The sequence below is a fragment of the Manis javanica genome, chromosome 15 (assembly GCF_040802235.1).
Source record: "Manis javanica isolate MJ-LG chromosome 15, MJ_LKY, whole genome shotgun sequence".
NCBI lineage: Eukaryota > Metazoa > Chordata > Mammalia > Pholidota > Manidae > Manis > Manis javanica.
This window is the reverse complement of record NC_133170.1, coordinates 6442334-6460830: the sequence shown is the minus strand read 5'-3', so window position 1 is coordinate 6460830 and position 18497 is coordinate 6442334. Positions and strand designations below refer to the sequence as shown.

The 18497-nt window shown below is 43.0% G+C and overlaps 1 protein-coding gene across 5 annotated transcripts in view; it reads left to right on the top strand.

Annotated features, from left to right (window-relative positions):
• Positions 1-18497, top strand: part of FGD4 (FYVE, RhoGEF and PH domain containing 4) — a 179641-nt gene that overhangs the window by 41019 nt on the left and 120125 nt on the right. The window contains exon 1 of one of the 5 annotated variants that reach the window (XM_073223337.1): positions 12213-17672. The exons of the other annotated variants lie outside the window; for them this stretch is intronic. Within the exon in view, the coding sequence (XP_073079438.1) occupies positions 17663-17672 (10 nt within the window). The 5' untranslated portion in view covers positions 12213-17662. Of the gene's footprint in view, positions 1-12212; positions 17673-18497 lie in introns of those variants that run through there. 5 annotated transcript variants of the gene reach the window in all.

Genomic DNA, 18497 nt, shown 5'->3' with positions numbered 1-18497 from the left:
TTTCTGTCTGTGGCATCTTAACTACACTGATGGGCAGTGACTGCATTGGGGTGTGGGTGGGGACTTGATAATATGGGAAAATGTAGTGACCGCATTGTTTTTTCATGTGAAACCTTCATAGGAGTGTATATCAATAATAACTTAATAAAAAATTTTTAAAAATAACAAGGTAGCATTTCTGAAGCCTAGCTCTGATGAAGGCAGAAGGCTCCCTGTGTAAAGGTAGGAGTAAGGGGGAGTCCTGACAGGTTAGGGAGAGCAAGCCCAGGGCCGGGTGAGCAGTGGTGAGGCTCATCAGGCCCTTGAGCCTAGGTGAATCGCTGGGGGGCAGGTTGTGAATGCCTGTCTGGGTCCCCCGGAGGGGGGTAGCGCAGTGGCCTTGAATCCAACAGATGGATGATTTCTAAGAAGAGATCATTTTCTGCTTGTATGGGTGCTTAAGTCTCTCAGTTTCCATCTGATGTTCTGATTTACCATTAGGAAAAACGCGACATGCAGTGACGTCTCGGTTGGTGTCTCCTCTGGAAGGCTTGATCCTGTTGAGGACAAGCCTCGGAGGCAGAAGGTGCCTGTAGGCCCCAATCTGAGGGGAGGATCCCAGCCTCAAGTCTCCTGCCTGGTGGCTGAGGAAAGGACAGGCCTGGCTGAGGGACTGCCTCTTACCTTTGTGTCTACTGAGCACAGTCAGCAGTTGCTCCAGTCACGTGAGTGCTGCTGCCCCTAGGTGATCAGAGGCAGGAATTCGAGACAGCTCAGTAAGACTGGGAGGCCAGGTCAGCATACCTGCAGGGGTGGGCGGTAGGGTGCGGCCAGGCAGGGTGCTACAGGGAAAGCATTTGTACCATAGAGTTTATTTCTCTGTTAACTTATTTTAATTCTACCCCAGGGGATGAAATTTCTGGCGAGGGCATTGATTACTTAGACTGTATCATCTTAAAGGTCTGATTCATAAAATCTTAGCAATTGGAAACATCGCAAAGCTCTGCCATCAGAGAGGTGAGGGACTGTTGCCCTTATTTCATAGATGCACAGGGAGATGTTGGTTTTCCCAAGGTCTCAGGGTAAGATCTGGTCTTGCTCTTTGAGTTCCATGTCTGTGCCAATTAAGCTGTTGTGTTAAGTGTAATCTATTTATGGAAAAAATTAGAGATGGGAAAATGATCTAAGTTCTACCTCTGGTTATCTACAGTCCTGATGGGCCCTGTACAGCCCCAGCTGGGCACTGCTGGTCCACAGGTGACAATGGCCAGACCTGCCCGTCCTGGAACGGTTAGAAGCTGACCTTCGTTAGGTCATCACTTCAAATGCAAAACGATAGGGTCAGAGCAGCGAACCGTACTGTGGTGGTCGCGGGATTCCCTGGATCAGAGCAGGAAGCCTGTGTGTGTGCCCAGCATGTAATCTAGCGTCATATCTCGGATTAATAAAATTCTTCCCTCTGCCCCTGCCATCTCCCTGGTGATTCTTTCCATATCTGTTTGTCTCTTATCTTGACAGCGTGTTAGTTATCTGGGCATATTAACGATCATTTGGAACCAAAGTGCTGAAGTGGGAGGGCCAGGTTTTTAAGTTACTTTCCTTTGCTTCGTTTCGTCACAGCAGTGAACTTTTAGGAAGTAGTGTGACTGTGGACACTGAGTACGTAATGCTTTTCCACTTTTTAACCATAACCCTGTACGGCACCCTAGGCGTATGTATGTCTGAAATAAAACGTACCCTTCTGTGTGCCTGTATGGTCTGCTGCTTTCTGCCAGACCCATTACTGAGATGAGACCACAGTTAGAGAAATCTCACGCTTTAGAGAGAAAGATAGTAAGAAAACTTTTTTTTTTTTTTGACTTGTTTTTCTACCTTCACTAAAGACCTTTCAGATAGGCAACATCTAAGGACCAATTCAAAATGAGAAGGTTGTGCCTCTTGAAATATCTGACTTTGGACCCCCCTCCCCAAATATTAGTGCTTCTCGGGGGGCACTGACATTTCGTGAGCTCACCCCACATTTAGTTGTGCCACGGCTAAGATGAAAGGCAGTGAAAACAAAGTGCAGCGTAGGTGCTGTGAATCACAGCTAACATTTCTGCTAAGACTTTGACTTGCCCTGTATTTCTTTTGTGGGTAGAGCTGGACCTTACTCCTTGGTGGTGCTGGGATCGCTGGGCTTGTGTTAACTCACACCACCTAGCACCCCACTTGGGACGACTTTAGAATTCAGGTGGGACCTGTTGCGAGACAGACCTCTGCCTCAGCTGCTCAGGGGATAGGGTGACAGGCTCAGGACGCGTGCTACCGTTCTCGCCCATAGTTCGGTGCGTGTGATCTCATCTGCTCCTCATAGTCCTGGGGGAGAAAAGATGAAATTATCTTCTTTACTCAAAACCACCACCACCATCAAAAAACAAACTAGCAAACAAGAGCCAAGGATTCGAGAGGTTAGTGAGCGTGTTCAGAGTCACAGAGTGAGCAGGACAGAGTCAGCACCATCCCGGGTCTGCAGTATCACTGAAGATCTTGATACCAAAAAGACATATGTAATTAAAAAATGTCAATGTCAAGAGTACCTTTCTGGGTGGATTAAATACTAGTTAAAATACTAATTCTTTGGGAGACAGATTAGTTTGTAGCATAAGAAAGCATCATTCATTCAGCTCTCATCGTTTCAAGGTTAAAGAAGCCATTCTTCTCGACTTTGCACTTCGGATATTCGAGATGTCGTCCGTGGAGGGGCACTGGCACAGTCCTCACTGACATTTCTTTCCCTCTGTGCAGCCACGTGGAAGCCTGCAGTCAGTGCCTGTGTTTATGGTTTGTTTTCTTTACTCTTCTGACACACCTGGGAGGTGGGCACGGTGGGGTCGTAGTTGACAACACCGGGTGAGGTCTGCGGAGGCTGTGTGAGAGCTCGGGTCTTCTGCACGCCTGTCCACTGCTTTGCAGAGGTGTGAATCTATATGGGCAGAGGAAATGGATGCTTTGGGTAAAGGCCCAAGGTCAGAAATGGCAGAAGAAGAGGATTGAACAGTTTATTTGCTCCTTGGCTTTAGAATGGAGCCATGGCAAGACTGTTTGGCCAGTGTTTATAATGTGATCTGATCCCCGGAGGAAAAAATTAAGTCAAGTTCTGCACTTAGCGGCTCTTCCACATAGCCAGGGAGTAGCCAACTCAGCAGGCAGAAATATTCTTTCAGTTGGGATTCTCTGTCTGTCACAAATTTTTTAAAGCTTTGGCTGAGTACTCGACTTGCGTGTGACCCAATGAAGCATTCTACGTAGATAAACGCTGGGTGAGTCATGGTTTTTAAGTGTATGTGGCCTCATCCAGCAGAAATTCATGATTCTACAGAAGAGTAAAGAAAAAGGACAAGGGTGAGTAGAACCGTTGCATTATATAGTCATTGAAAGGCTCATTAAATAAGAAAGAGAAGAAGAAAGAATGGATAAAGCTTATTGAGAGTTTCCTGTGTGCCAGGCTGTGTGCAAAGGGTTTTGCTCATTTTATCTTATGGAGCCTTCTCGAAACCCCAGTGAAGGGAAGATACTATTAATCTGATTTTTACGTATGAAGAAACCAAGCCACAAATAGTTTAGCTTGCTATTGAGGGTCATGGTTTGATAAGTGGTGGAGCAAATATAATCTGACTTGAGATCCTCCCCTCCTTGCAGCTCACGTTGCCTCCCTGTGCAATGGACGCTCTAGGCAGGGTAGGGCACGGTACCATCAGAAGCAGAGCCTGGAGAGCCAGCTGCCCCGGATGAGCGAGTGGCTGGAGGGGTTACCCCCTGGGTGCCGAGGCACAGCAGGAACGGGCCACATTAGAGGGCGGCAAGATGAGGCAAGCCTGGCACAGTGGGGGAAGTCAGAGCCAGGGTGAAGCATAACCACAGTGTTACATTTACAGTGCCTCATTGGCTTAACCAGGCAGGTGTTGGTGAAGAGGTCTGCATACTGGGCAGGGAAGTTCCATAACTACGTAGGATGGTATTTGGGAATATTGAGGCATTTTGAGGGAAGCATGAATGATTCAGCCATTGTGGAAGAGTAACGTGTGTGATGCACGAGGCCAGAGGTCACTGTGCTTTCTGCCCGTCTTCTCCTCCCCTCCCCTCTCATGTCCACCGTGACCTCAGCATGGCATTGCTGAGGCTTGTCTATCTAGTTATGTGGTTTTTTTAGAATTTATTTTTGTTTTGGGGCTTTGATCAAAGTATAAACTGCCCTCAGGGCTCATCTCTAAGCCACGGCACCTAGCTATATCCGCTCTGTGCCTATTCGTGCACCCCCCAGGCAGCAGGGTTTCGGGGAGAGCTCCAGGGTAGGAAGGAGGGTCAGGCATAGCCTAGGCAGCAGGGCCCTCTTCAATGGCTGGTAGCCGGGCCATGACTTCCCAGGGGACCCCTGGACCTTTCAGGATTCTCCAGAGCAGCAGAGCCTGTAGGGGGTGTGTGTATCCTCACACATGGGTATGTAAGGACTCGGCTCCTACATTTCTGGAGGCTGCCAAGCCCGAGTCTGCAGGGTGGGCCAGGAGAGCCAGTGGTGCGGATGAAGTGTGGGGAATTCTGTCTTGCTTGGGGAGACTGTTTTTTTGTTCTATTCAGGCTGTTGACTGATTGAATGAGGTCCAGGTACATTGTGGAGGGCAATCTGCTTACTCAGAGTTCACCGATTTAAATGTTAATTGCATTCAGAAACACCCTTCAGTTTGCACAGAATTAAGCCTCACCCCCCCTGTGGGACATGCCTCCTTAGAGGACTTCAGGAGCCCTCACCACCCCCTCCTCAGAATCTCTCTCAAATGCCAGCATTTTTAGCGAAATGTGTTAGGTAGAAATCTTATAACCTGTTTGAGACAAATAGATGGGTAAGGAAGCACTTTAAAAATGTTGAAGCCGTTTACAAATGCAAGGAATTTAGGGAAGTGCAGAGGGTGTGGGTAGATTTAGTGTGATTGGGTAGCTGCCACCTGTCATGAGGATTACAGTTTGGGACCAGAACAATAAACCCTTTTTGTGCCTAGGCTACACATTACCACACACAGTGCAGTGGGGCCTCCTAAGAACCTTCTCTTAGATCTACAGGAAAATCCCATCCTCCGTCCGTGAGGGAGTGGCCTGGTGGGACCTTTGGAACTCTGGTCCTGCCACCTGCCATTGAATTGCCACCTGCTCTCACTGCGGCAGGCTCTTCAGAGAACTACTTCGGGGCTGTGTACCCCTGGGTTGAAAGACCAGGTAGATGAAAAATGTAATCTGTTCAGCTACCAGCCATCTTTTGAGCCATCTTATCTCATATAAACCTTGGGAGAATCTAATAGAAGGGATGCTTTGTCACTGTTCACACTTGCAGACAGAACAAGCACAATTTTAATTCTTCTACTCAGTGTAGGATAGTATTTTGCACACAGTTGCCTAAAAAATATTTGACTTAAGAGAAATCATATTCTGTTTCTGTATTCTCTTTTCTCTCTCTTACCTCTGATTTTCCTGCAGCTGACATTTGCATGCTTACTATATGAAGAATGCTATGTTATTTTTAGGAGAAATTAAATAGAATTTAGAATAGCTCCTTGAGTTTTTTAATGAGATGTTAATCTCCATATCACAGTGGAAATAAAGTACCACTTAATACATTTTTAAAGTAGAGTACTTTTTTATAACTTAAATCTTTCATTTTATTTTAGAGAGTAAGCCTTTCTGTAGTCGAACTTGCAGAAATGGGAGTGGTTTTATTTCCTAGTGAACTCTTACAACAAAATGTTCATTAATTAAAAATAGCTGCCTGATACAGGAAACGGCTCATGTAGCGGCCTCTGACCCTGTTCTAAAAACAGACTTGAGCTGCTTGAGTGCCGAAGAAGAATGAACACTAAAAGCTGTGCGAACAAATTCAGGTAAAAACATGCAATGTTTTAAGTAGGATCTGTGTGCTCTTAGTGTTTTTCTAATTGTGACTCATGTGCTTACTATTAAAAAATAAATACATATTTTAGCAATATATAGGAAGCAAAGTTCCCACCCAAATTGTGCTATTTAGTCTGGTGGTTTCTACAGATTTCTTTTCTATGCATAATCAAACAGTATATACTTATTTTAAAATGGAATTATTTTTTCAGCTTGGTTTTTATTTCTGTATATTTGAAATTTTCTCCATCAAATCTTTAAAAATCCTCTTCCATTATTCTCTTTGAAGGCAGCATAGTATTGCATTGTATAGTTGTACTGTAAATTGTTTAAACCAGTTCCCTGGTTAATAGACTTATATCTTTGAATTGGAATTTTTTCCTTTGAAATTCAGGGTTTTTAGAGCAGCTGACCTTACAATTAAATTACCAGATATACCATGTTGGTAATGTAATATATTGAAAGTTTAGTGTGTGTCTAGAACTTTTCTAATTATGAGTCTGTGAAATAGGAGGATAATTCTGCCATCTTCCTAGAGATTTACTATTATTGTCCCTATTCTTGAGATTTAAGAAGCCCGCAAGCTCCCTGTCTGCCATCACGGCTGTCCATGGGATGCTGGACTGAGAGATGGTGGTGACTGGAGGACTCGTGAGGGCCCTTTAAGTGCAGAGGAGCCGAGCAGAGGGACAGCAGCTCCGTCAGCAGAGAAGAAAGGAGAGTTTATGAGTCCTTATTGGAATTACCCCTGTTAAAAATCTTTGCTGGTTGCCTTACGGCAGACTTTGGAAGACTTGCCCCCCTAACTCCGTGACGGCCCTGAGGGCTCCCTGGCCTTTGGCACAGGTGGCTTGGTGTCTGTGCACCTCCTGGTGTCTTCTGAGTCCTCTTATGAGTCCACCTGGTAGACAGGACCTTCCCGCAGGTTTGTCTGAACCCCCTGGTGAGCCTTGCTGAGCCCCAAGCGACATCAGTTAATTCTGAGCTCTCCCACCCTGGCCGGTCCTCCCAGACGCACGGTGTTGCTGCTCTTTGTTTTCTGCTGAAAATGGAAGCTCTGAAGTTCTTGTCATTACTAATGCTTAGACTCTAAGATCTGTCTCTAGGAAAAGAACCTGAGACTTAGAAGGTATGTTTCCTTTGCTAAGAGGATTGTTAAATTAATCCTAGGTGTATGTTAAATTTTTAGAGGGGCAAAGTAAGGTTACTCCACATTACATTTCTGAGTAATTAGCTAGCTTGTCATGAGTAGAGAGAAGTGACATTTAAAATAACCACTAAAAGGCCCCTGAGTTTTGGTTATTTATTGCCATATAAGAAGTACTCCAAACTCAATAGTTTCTAACAGCAAGTTGTTATCTCATGGTACAGTGGGTTGAGCTCTGTTTCCCATGGTTATCAGTGGGGTGCTGTGGGGTAGCTGTGGTCCTCTGAGCCTGGAATGGTAGCGAGGTGACCCACTGGGTGCTGAGGTTGCCTTTGGTGCCTGGGTTCCAAAATGGAAGAAGTGGCTGCTGCTCCAGCAATGCAGGGCTAGGCCCTGACCTGACGCTGCGCTGTTCCCGCCCTGTCCAGGGGTCTGAACAGTAAGCCCAGCCCTGAGGCACTGTGGGCTGGGGCTGCTTAAGGACATGGATATCTGGAGTGTGGCTCATTAGGGTGATACCACAGCGTGCTCTGTCCCGCTACACCTGCCACGTACACTTATCACACACAAGACCTCCACGGACATCTCACTCCATTTTTCTATCAGGCTGAGTCCAGGAACTCATCTAAGTCAGGCCCAGGGGCACATGAGGCTTTGGGTACAGCTAATCTCAAGCTCAATACTTCTGAATAAAGGCACACGTGTTTTGCTCTCCTCTCCCCTCCAACATTCAATGGTAAAGCAGGGACAGGAAAATCTGCAATAGACATTCACCTTCAGAAAGGTATTAAAGGCTGTGGAGAAGTCAGAACCCTCATACACTGCTGGTGGGAATGGAAAATGGAACACTCTGGAAACAGCCTGGCGGCCCCACAAAAGGAAAGTTAATATTTAATCTAGCAGTTCCATACCTAAGCACATACCTATGAGAAAGGGAAACATAACCACATAAAACTTGGAAATGTTCATAGCAACATAGTAACAGCCAAAAGGTCAAAACAACCCAAATATTCATCAACTGATGGATGGATAAATAAAATGTAGTATATCCACACAATGAAATGAAGTTCTGGTACAGTAAGGGTGAGCCTTCAAAGTACTCTGAATGAAAAAAGAAGCCAGTCACAGAAGGTCACAATTTGTATGATTTCATTTATATATGAAGTGTCCAGAATAGACAAATCTCCAGAGACAGAAAGGAGATTAGCAGTTTCTCTGGCTGGTGGGCAGGGTGTATGGGGGGCTGGTAATTCAAGGATACAGGTTTCCTTTGGAGGTGATGAAGATGTTCTAAAATGGACTGGTTGTGAATATACTGCAAACCTTTGAATTGTAAACTTGGGTAAGTTATATGGTATGTGGGCTAGATCTTGGTAAAGCTGTTACTATTTTTTTCAAGTGGAAGAGGGAAATGGGAGGCACATAGCGGTCCCTGGCCCATAGCAGTTCCAAAACCCAGCTCCTTGTTTAGGGGCTAGTTTGTAATGTGGGCGGTTGTCTGTGGCTCTTGCCTATATCCTCTAGGCTGTTGACTGTGTTTTCAGAATCTTATTTTTCCAGAAGAAATGGCCCATGTTTGTGGTGTTTTCCTATCTGAATAAGGTCCCTGATACTTTTCATTTGGAACTGTCCCCGTCTCTTTAGTCCAGACTGATGGTGCTTCTATGGATACATTTCTCAAAGTTTTTGTGGGTTTTCCCATAGAGCTATTTAGGGTTTACAGCATTAGAGTGACACCATCCCCACAAATCTCTTTGAGGCAGGGCTCTTTTCTACCTTGGACTGCCTTTTAGTCAAGGTGTTCTGCAAAAATACCTTTTTTTTTTTTAATAGTTGCTGTAAAATACTAGTTTCAGTATTTGGAAACATAGTCATTCAGCAGTTACATACGTCACAAAACGCTCATCACCAGAAGTATAGTTACCATCTGTCACTATACAAAGTTATTAAAATCTTGACTATATTCCCTATACTGTCCCTGTGTTTCATTCCTGTGACTTATTTTATAATTGGAAGTTTGTACCTCTTTATCCCCTTGACCTATTTCACCCATTCCCTCACCCACCTCTCCTTTGGCAACCACCAGTTTGTTTTCCGTATTTGTGTGTATTTGTTTCTGTTTGTCATTTATTTTTTAGATTCCACCTATAAGTGAAATCATGTAGTATTTGTGTTTCTCTGACTTATTTCATTGAGCATGGTACCCTCTAGGTCCATCCATGTTGTCAAAAATTGCAAGTTTTTTTTTTAATGGCTGAGAATCCACTGTGTGTGTATATCACATCTTTATCCATTCATCATCCTCCATTGATGGATACCTAGGTGGTTTCCGTATCTTGGCTATTGTAAATAATGCTGCAAGAAACAGGGGTGCATATACTTTTTCAAATTAGTATTTTTGTTTTCTTCTGGTAAATACCCAGAGGTGGAATGAATCATATGTTATTTCTATTTTTAAGTTTTTGAGTACCCTTCATGCTGTTTCCACAGTGGCCACACCAGTTTACTTTCCCACCAACAGTGCGTAAGCTTCCCTTTTCTCTACACTCATTTCTTGTCTTTTTGATACGAGCCATCCTGACCAATGTAAGTGAGCAAGATGTCAAGATTCTTTGAAGCTCTACTCTCTGGTAGAGACGATTCTTAAGATACATCATCGAAATTCTTCAGAGATTTTGGTCTCACTCTGTGATTTGCAAAGTATGGTCGTAGAGCAGCCTTAGGGTCACCTGGGATCGTACTGCAGGGCTGAGACCCCACTCCAGGCCTGCTGAATCCGACTGGGCAGCTCAGGCCCAGCGACCTAGGTCTGAACACACCGCTGGCTGAATCTGGCACACATGGCACTTGAGAACCAGTGGTCAACAGAAAGAGTCCGTGAGGAACACCTCAAATTTCTATAAGGGCCGTGCAGCCTCATTCTTGAGGCCGCATGTTACTGACAGCACAGGATATGATCTTCGCCCTCAGCTGTTTCGCACTTTGAGCTTTTTTTTGGCTGAGATTCTGAGATGAGGAGTGGTTTTATTTTGGGGCCCATGAAGTCTAGCTCCTTGTATTTCCTCTAAATTCTGCTTGAGAAGGAACTGAACACTCCCTCTTCAGTTCATCTCACTACTCCAGTATTTATCATGGGCGGTAAACTGAGCCCGTGGACCGTGTTCTGCGTGCTGCACTCTTCAGTGGCCCCTTTCTGCAGTCTTCCTGAAATGAGGCCTTCAGCATTTTTCCTGAACTTCTCCTGAGTCAGACCCACGGGCTCCCTAGGCGTCCTTTCTCTGTGCCACAGTACTGCACACAGTGGGTCTGCTAAGTACTGGCCAGTATATGGCTTCGGTTCCCTTCTTCAGCCACCAGTGACTCTTCTTCCCTTTTCCAACCATTACTAATGATCTTGTCAAAATTCTTCCAGCTTCTGCCCGCCGTGAGGACCCGAAGCCAATACATGCTTCACGTTTGGGTTTCAGCAGAGCCCCACTCCTGGTACCAGATTTTGTTCCGGTTTCCTGTTGCTGCATAACAAACCACCCCCAAATGTAGTGGCATCAGAGCAGATATTTTCCTGCACACCGTTTTGGGGTTTGGCCAGGGTTTGATACATGGCTCATCTCTGGCTTGTGTGGTGTCAGCCGTGGCAGCCCAGTTAGGGCTGCAGGGTCTGTTTCCAAGATTGCTCACTCACATGGCTGGCACACGGCTGCTGCGTGTCAGCTGGGCCGGATTCTCTTCCACGCAGGCCTTCCTCATGCATGTGTCTGTCTGGACCTTCTTACAACACGGCAGCAGGACTCTTCAAAAAGGAGGAAGCGGAAGCTGCCAGGCCTCTCCAAGCCTTAGCCCAGAAGTGGCCCAATGTCATTTTTGCTGGACAAACAGTCACAGGTCCAGTCCAGAGTCAGGGAGGCGGAGGAAGACCCCAGCCCTTGGTGGGAGCAGCAGCAAAGAATTAGTGGCTCTCATGAAGCCACTCGAATCTGTTAGTTTCTTGTTTTGGGGGAGCTTTTTGATAGTATTGAATGAAAGGGCACCCTTGGCGTAAGGTAGGAGTTGCTGAAAAGTAATTGTCAATCTTTTGAAGAAAGGTTCAATCTTTGGGAGGAGGTTAAAAGAAAATGTTTGCATGTAAAGAGCCTCTCGATCTGTGGAAATGTTAAAGGTTATATTTCACTGGTGGTTGGAAGTCATTTTTTTTTTTGGTAGAATTAAGTTTAAAAATTCCTCTCAGTGGAGTAATACTGTCCAGCACCTTTGGTTATATCAAAACTTGTGACGGGCTCTGAATGCGTTTATGTATCTTAATTGGTATGAACGCTGAACTGCTCATTTTAGATCCTCAAATGTAGAAAAAAGCGTCCCTTTCCTTCCGCGCCCCCCTTAGACTAGAGACTAAACGCTGTTTAAGGGTCGTGAACGGCGTGAGGCGGACCGGGTGCCTTGGAGGAGTGATTGTGGCAAAGGCAGAGGATGAACAGTGGGGTGCAAGAATCCAAAGGTTTTCCGTCGTTTGGAACTTTTGTGCGCAGCTGTTTCCTGGTTGCTGAGAGAGGACGGACAGATGGCCGCGGAAGCTGCGTCTGCTTCTGCACCAGAGTCGGGCATTAGTTGGCTCACACCAGCTAGCAAATGGCTTCCTGAATTTGGAAAGCACTTATGTTAGTGAAATTTTCCACATCCAATTTGGAGCTCTGTTTTTAAAAAGGTCAAGCTTAGTGCTGTGTTATCATTGTGATTCCACAGTTTAAAAACAACTTGCAGCTCTAAGATGAACCGAATCTGACTGGTATTAAATCATGGACCTTTAACCTTAGTTCCTACTGTTAGCTTATTGCATCAGTAAGGGAATGCTTTTGGTTTTGGTTTATGCATTATTTGGACGGTACTGAGCAGTTGTTAAATGTGAAATACCTTGAATATTTTTCCTTTAATTCGTTTGTAACACAGTTTGGGGCAACACTGGCTTCCTTCCTTCCTTTTAGTTTTATTTTCCCGCGTCTTGAGTAGATATCAGGTACGACTCATGGTGGGCTTCCTCCTTTTCCTGCCTCTCTTCTCTGTGTGTCTTCTTATTCTCGCCTCACCCAGCACGTCTGAGGGCATGACATATTCAGGAGTGAGGTTCTGGGCAGGGTGGGTGGGACGGCTGTGATACATGTAGTCACTGCTCTGCGGGAGGGATCCGATCACTGCTGCCCCCTGTTCTCCAACCGTTGTTGCACAGCCCTGGCATTGAATCATTGCCCGCCGTTCAGGAAGTGATGCCTGTGCTCTCGGTTTTTGGAAATCATCTTCTTCTGTTTCTCCACAAATACAGTTCCGTTTGCTTTGGGATATCCTAGGTGCCCATCAGTCCATCAAGCAAGTATCGTATGTGAGCCAGGAACGCACTCAAGTCGTCCTAGGTGCACTTCAGAGGTGGACAGGTAGTGGTCATGATTATTTTGTCGCGTGGTCCTCAAATTCTTCTTTCTTAGATTTGAAAGGCGGGCTTGGTTTTCTGAAGGCTTCAGTTATATACGTGGAGAATGTTGTCGGGGGTGCGGTCTCTGAGTTATTTTGGCGCTCTCTTGCCATCTCAACTATATGGCACTCATCGTTATAGGACCTTACTTATTTCAGGGTTTGTACGGCCTACTATGGTCTCACTATTTTGAACTTCAATTGTTAGGAATGCATTCTTGTATGTATTTGTAAATTGTCCTTTATTTCCCTTGGGTAGGTATGTAACTTCCTGATGAGTATTTTCACAAAATTCTCATTTTGAGCTAATTTTAATCCCCTCAAGATTTTCTCATTTCCCACTTTTTTTCCATATCTTTACTAAATTGTCCAGATAATGACATTTTTACTATTCAACAGTTTTTTTCTTAGAACTCAAACCTCTCTCTGTAATCGAAGCAGCAAAATTCATAAAGCATTATATTCTACCACTTATTCTTCAAAAATGTAATTCTTGGAATAATTTAATGTAGGACTTGGAAGGAACCTTTGAAATTATGTATTTGGGAGCTGTCCTCCCGCACTATTACTGCACACGTAATGCACAGGTTTGATACACAGAATACATGTAATAGTTCAAAAGAGGGAAGAAAACAGTGGTGCGTGTACTTGGAAGACACTCTGTCCTCCTTTATACCTGCAGCCTGGCCTGTTTAATGTTTTCATTGCACAATTCCCTTTGGTGCTCTTCCATTTCTTTGTGAATTATGTAAAGCCTGTCTTTCCACAAAAATAAAAACGTTTGCTCCTGAAAATCTCTGTGAAAAGGGCAAAAGGAGACACTATAGAGCGGAAAACATATTTGGAAACCCTAAATTTGACAAAGAACTCTAGCTAGGATATATATATATAAACTCATAAAACTCAACAGTAAAAAAAAAAAAAAGCCAATCTAATTAGGAACTGAGCAAATGACGTCAAGACACATTTCACCAAAAAAGAGGTACAGGTGACAAGTGAAAATAAGCACATGTGGACACTCATCACAGAGAAATGAACACTCAGCTCCAGACTAAAACCTGAACCAGAATGTTCATAGGAGGGTTACAGACTGTAAAGAACCTTACATTCATTGACACAAGTGGCTCAACTATGGGCCATACTTCCATGCCATGAAATCCTGTCTTGGAAGGGTCTCAAGAACGTCAGGTTGAGTGGCCAAAGCCTATCTCAAAAAGTTACATACCCTGTGAGTCTGCTTAGCATTTTGTAAATGACAACATGATAGAAATAGAGAACAAACAGATGAGTGGCTGCCAGCAGTTAAGGATACTGGGGAGAGGGGTGCTGGGTGTGACTGGAAGGGGAGCACGACGGCTCTTTGTGTTGACTGAGTTGCTCATTGTCTTCGTTGTGGTGGTGGTAACACAAATCTATGCAAGTGATAAAATGGCATAGAATTGAACACACTCACTGTACTAATGTCAATTTCCTGGTGTTGATATTGTACCAGAGTTCTGTGACATAATCACAAGGGGAAACTGGACCTCTCTGAACTATTTCTGCAACTTCCTGTGAGACTACAATTATTTCAAAATAAAATGTAAAAAGAAAAAGATATACCCAGACATCAGACCTGTGCTTTCCAGTAGCCACAGGCTGCTTTTATAATTTAAATTGAATGAAAATACAGTGACTTTCAGTTCCTTGGTCACACAAGCCATATGTGACCTTTCCAGTGCTCGTGTGGGTACCTTATTATTTAGCACAAAAAATGTACTTTCCTGTCTCCCCAAAAAGTTCAGTAGCTGTGTTGTGTAGACAAACCCCGCTGCTGTTCTGGTTGCCGTATATGTGGGTACCTACCCATTTCTTAGTCAACCGTCTTACGTTTCTAAGTCAAATGATGGTAGTCTGTACTAGTAAAATATAAATAGAAATGTATTTAATACTTTTTAAAGTATCGTAGTTGTTGAGGCTGTATCCCAAATTTTAATAAAAGAAGTAAATGAAATATTTGCTTCATGTTTGAAATCGGAATCGTTTTGTTCCCCTTATCTGCCAAGGCAGTGCAGTTTCTTTCCATTATCACAATAAAGAATAGATAGGAAATGGGCAAAATAGAGGGGATGGATAGGTAGGGGAAAGAGAAGTCAGCATGAAACAAATTGTAAATATCCTATACTTTGCGTTATTTTCTGTTTCTTAGTGACCGGCTTACCAGTGCAGAGGAAGCGTGGTTTAGCAACCAGACCTTAAACCAGAATTATATTTCTGGCTCAAAGTGACCTTGAGGAAGTGACAAATTTACTCTTCTCAGTCTCATAGCCAATAAGCAAATTAAGATAAAACTGACTGTTGCTTGGGTGGACTATGGGATAAGTCATTCTAAAATGATCTTACTGTTTTAGGTTATTGGTAAACCTCTTTGCTTACAAGTAATTAAATACAAAGTTTTGAGAAATTCAATTTTATTAGAGTCAGCTGAGGTGGAAAGAAGGTTTACCACATATGAACACTTTTAGATTTGGAATTTAGGGGTTAAAAATAACAAAAGTCAGAACTACAGTAAACATTGTTCTTAATCCATCCCAGGTTAATAATTTTGAGAAAGCTTTGGGATGGAAGGCAGACATTTTGTATTTTAGATATCAGGTTTTGAAGTGAAACAGTTCAGGGTTTGAATTATAGCTCTGCCATTTATTCTCTGGGAAAGTTATTTGACTTTAATTCTCAGTTTCACCATCTATAAACTGGGGCTAATACCACCTTTTTGTTAGGGTTGTTATGAGAAGTGCACATAATCGGTTAAATATACAGCTGTAATAATTATTCATGGTAATCGTTTTATTGAGACATGGAATAGAATGATGGTGGTGGTAGCAGCTGATAAATAGTTTTGTTACTCTCCTTTTATAATTTAGCCACATCATAATTTGGGGAGGGGGTACTGAATTTAGCTTTTAAACAATTGGTTGATACTGTGGTTCCTAAAGCCGTTCTCATATATTTGAACATGTGCATGTGACTAAATTGATCAAAATCACTTGTTTTATTAAAGCCAAGGGGGATAAATCTGTTTTTATAAAATCTAGCAGACTAAAATATAAGCAGCAAAGTAAAAAAAAGAAAACCAACATTTATGAGAGGAATTTTATTCCAGTGTAAATCCTGCAGCATTTCTACAGCTACATTCACAGTAACTGAATGAACAGCGAAAAGGGTTAGTTAACCGTTAGATATATAAAAATTTACAACATGCAATTTCAGATTATCAGGAAGAACTCCATATGAATTTTCTTTTCCCTTGCCTACTGAACTGCTGAAACTTTGAAAAAGAGGTCAAGAACTCTATAACATCTTCCTATGTTGGTAGACAGTGACCACAGTGGAGGGTGTGAGCTCTTGGTAATATGGGTGAATGTTGAACTACTGTGTTGGGTATGTGAAACCATCATAATACTGCATACCAATGATACTTTAATAAAAAAAAAAAAGAAAAGAAAAAGAGGTCAAGAACTTGAGCCAACATACTCATGAGGATCCTTGTGGCCCTTGTACATGATAGTGGAGCAGGACGGCTCCAGTTTGAGCTGGTAGTTGCCTGGCGTGCGGTCAGTTTGAAGTTTCCTGCTGTATACTCTGAGCTACAGAAAGGGAACCAGAAATGGTGACATCCCCGTGTGACTTCATCACTGGTGCCTGAGCACATACACCAACACTTCCCGTGCAAAACCTACCCGGACTCTGCAGAGGGCACCCCAGCCCTCAGCTGATCTGGGCAGGGTGGTGCTTGGAGTAGTGAAGTTTGGAAAGCAGTAGCCCGCAGTCGGATACCCCCAGGCGATGTGAACGTGGCAGTGTCTCCTTACAATGTCTTTCACTTCATAGGGGTGGCTTTCAAAGGTTATGATAACATTCCCTGATGGCACGTGATTGTTGCAGGCCAGTGACGTGCTCTTCAAATCACCACTCTGGAAAGGCATTATACTGGATAACAGCATGTTTAAGAAAGAGCTAATGTAAAAATACAGTGCCTCAGAAACTGCACTAAAAAATCAATCAGAAGATCTGAAATAGAGGTAGCTTGTTTCCCTAATATCAGTGTGGCTGTCTGAATCTATCCTGCTTTAACATTGTCGGCCTCGGTTTTCTTGTCCATAAAGTGGGAAGGCTTCTGAATTTCCAAGATGTTGTGATTTTAGTGTGTGCTCCCCCATGCTTCCACTTGTTGGTTCATGAGCTGCATTGAATGTTTATTTCAGTCTGCCCATCAGAATCTCCCCGAGTCAAGCGCTTTAGGTAGTAGACTATTTTCAGTTTGTTATTCTTTCAGAGACCGAGTAATTTGAAGAAGTGATATTGCAAAACTGAACTGAGTCTTGACATTATATACTGCAGGTCTGACTACAACCTCTAAACGTCACGTGAAAGGGAAATTAGAATTTGGGTTATATTATGTGAATGTTGGGTCCCTGTGATGATAAACCCTTAAGATTTTTGAGAAGTCTGTGTTATATGATGTATTAACAAAACCATTGACTTGCATCAGTAATTTTCTCTTAACAAACATGACAAGGACGAGAAGTTTGCTCATTGGTGCCTGTCCTCCCTTAAAATCCTGATGTGTTTCTATAAAGTTTTGGGATTGATAACCGGGGAAGGAAATAGAAGGCCCTTTTGCTTTCATGGAGATGGATTGCTTCACCATGGTTTTGCTGTTCAACATTTCTTATGACTTTCTAATGACCGTGAAAAAAATCATAAGCTAATTTAAGAACTAATTTTAAAGGGTAGTTTATTGTAAATCTAAAGGCTGTATAACTACAGTAAAATCACATGTCGTTGGCCCCATCCTTCCCATTCCACCACAGTATTCTAGAGCTCTCTTACCAGTTTTGAAATACCTTCATGGAATTTTGAAATGTATTACTTGCGTAGCTCTTTGAGGCTGCTTCAGCGCTGGAAGAAGAGTTATGAAAGACCTCTGCACTTCCCATTCTTTAGTTCTTCACTGTATGGAGCAGAAGGTGTGCGCGCTTCTGGTGTCCAGCTACAGAATGCCTGCCGATGTTACCCACAAGTCAAAGATCCAGATTTATTCTTCCATAAGCAGGAAACAAGTATGATCAATTGGAAGAGTAAAAGGCTTTGCTGGACGTTGTTGGAAAGGAATCCTTTATGGGGGTCTGTGAGTATCGTTTTTGCAGTTCCCATTTCTGAACTTTCTCAAGTTAAAAACAGATATGAAATTTTTGAGCATGCTAAGTATGTGCAGAGATGAAGTAACTGGTATTTGTCTTTTTGTTTTGCTATTAAATGATATGAAATTTGCATCATTGTTGAAAAATTATGGCTTTTGTTTAGAATGGTTTCATATTGTGATTTTAGCACAAAGGCATACTTTTTTCTTCTTTTCATGGTCCAAATGTGATCACTTGAAGTACTACATTTCTCCCTGGATTAGTAGTGTCGCAGGGCCCCTGCAAATCGTGAAAGTGGGCTGAATGTTAAGTGCAATCACAGGTGACCTTTTTTATCTGAGCCTTTTTATCATAACCTCTTCCCTCCTAGTTATAATTTCTATTTCTTTTCCTTCTAATATATTTAAAAGCTATACTTCAGCCAGTTTCTTAGGACTAGTTTGTGTATGTAATATTTTCCCAGTCATCAATTATTTGGGAATATAATTCCCTGTACTTTCAAAACATTAGCAAGGTATGCTGGCAATGCACAAGTTTAAGGATTTCTTTAAATTATATACAGTTTATTGGAATCTGAAGTCTACTTGACTTTTCTGGATCCTTCTGTCATGTGGCTTTAATGTTCTCATGGTCTTTTATATTTAACCACTTCAAGTGAATGGCTTTGTTCAGAAAAACATTTTTAAACAGACATTTTTTGTAAGGAGGCAAGGAGAAAGAAATAAACATCTGTGTGTAACCCCTGATAACATTTTGTTGTGTTTTTCCTGTTTGTTGCTTTGCAAAGTTTAGGTCGTCCTGTACGTGGACTT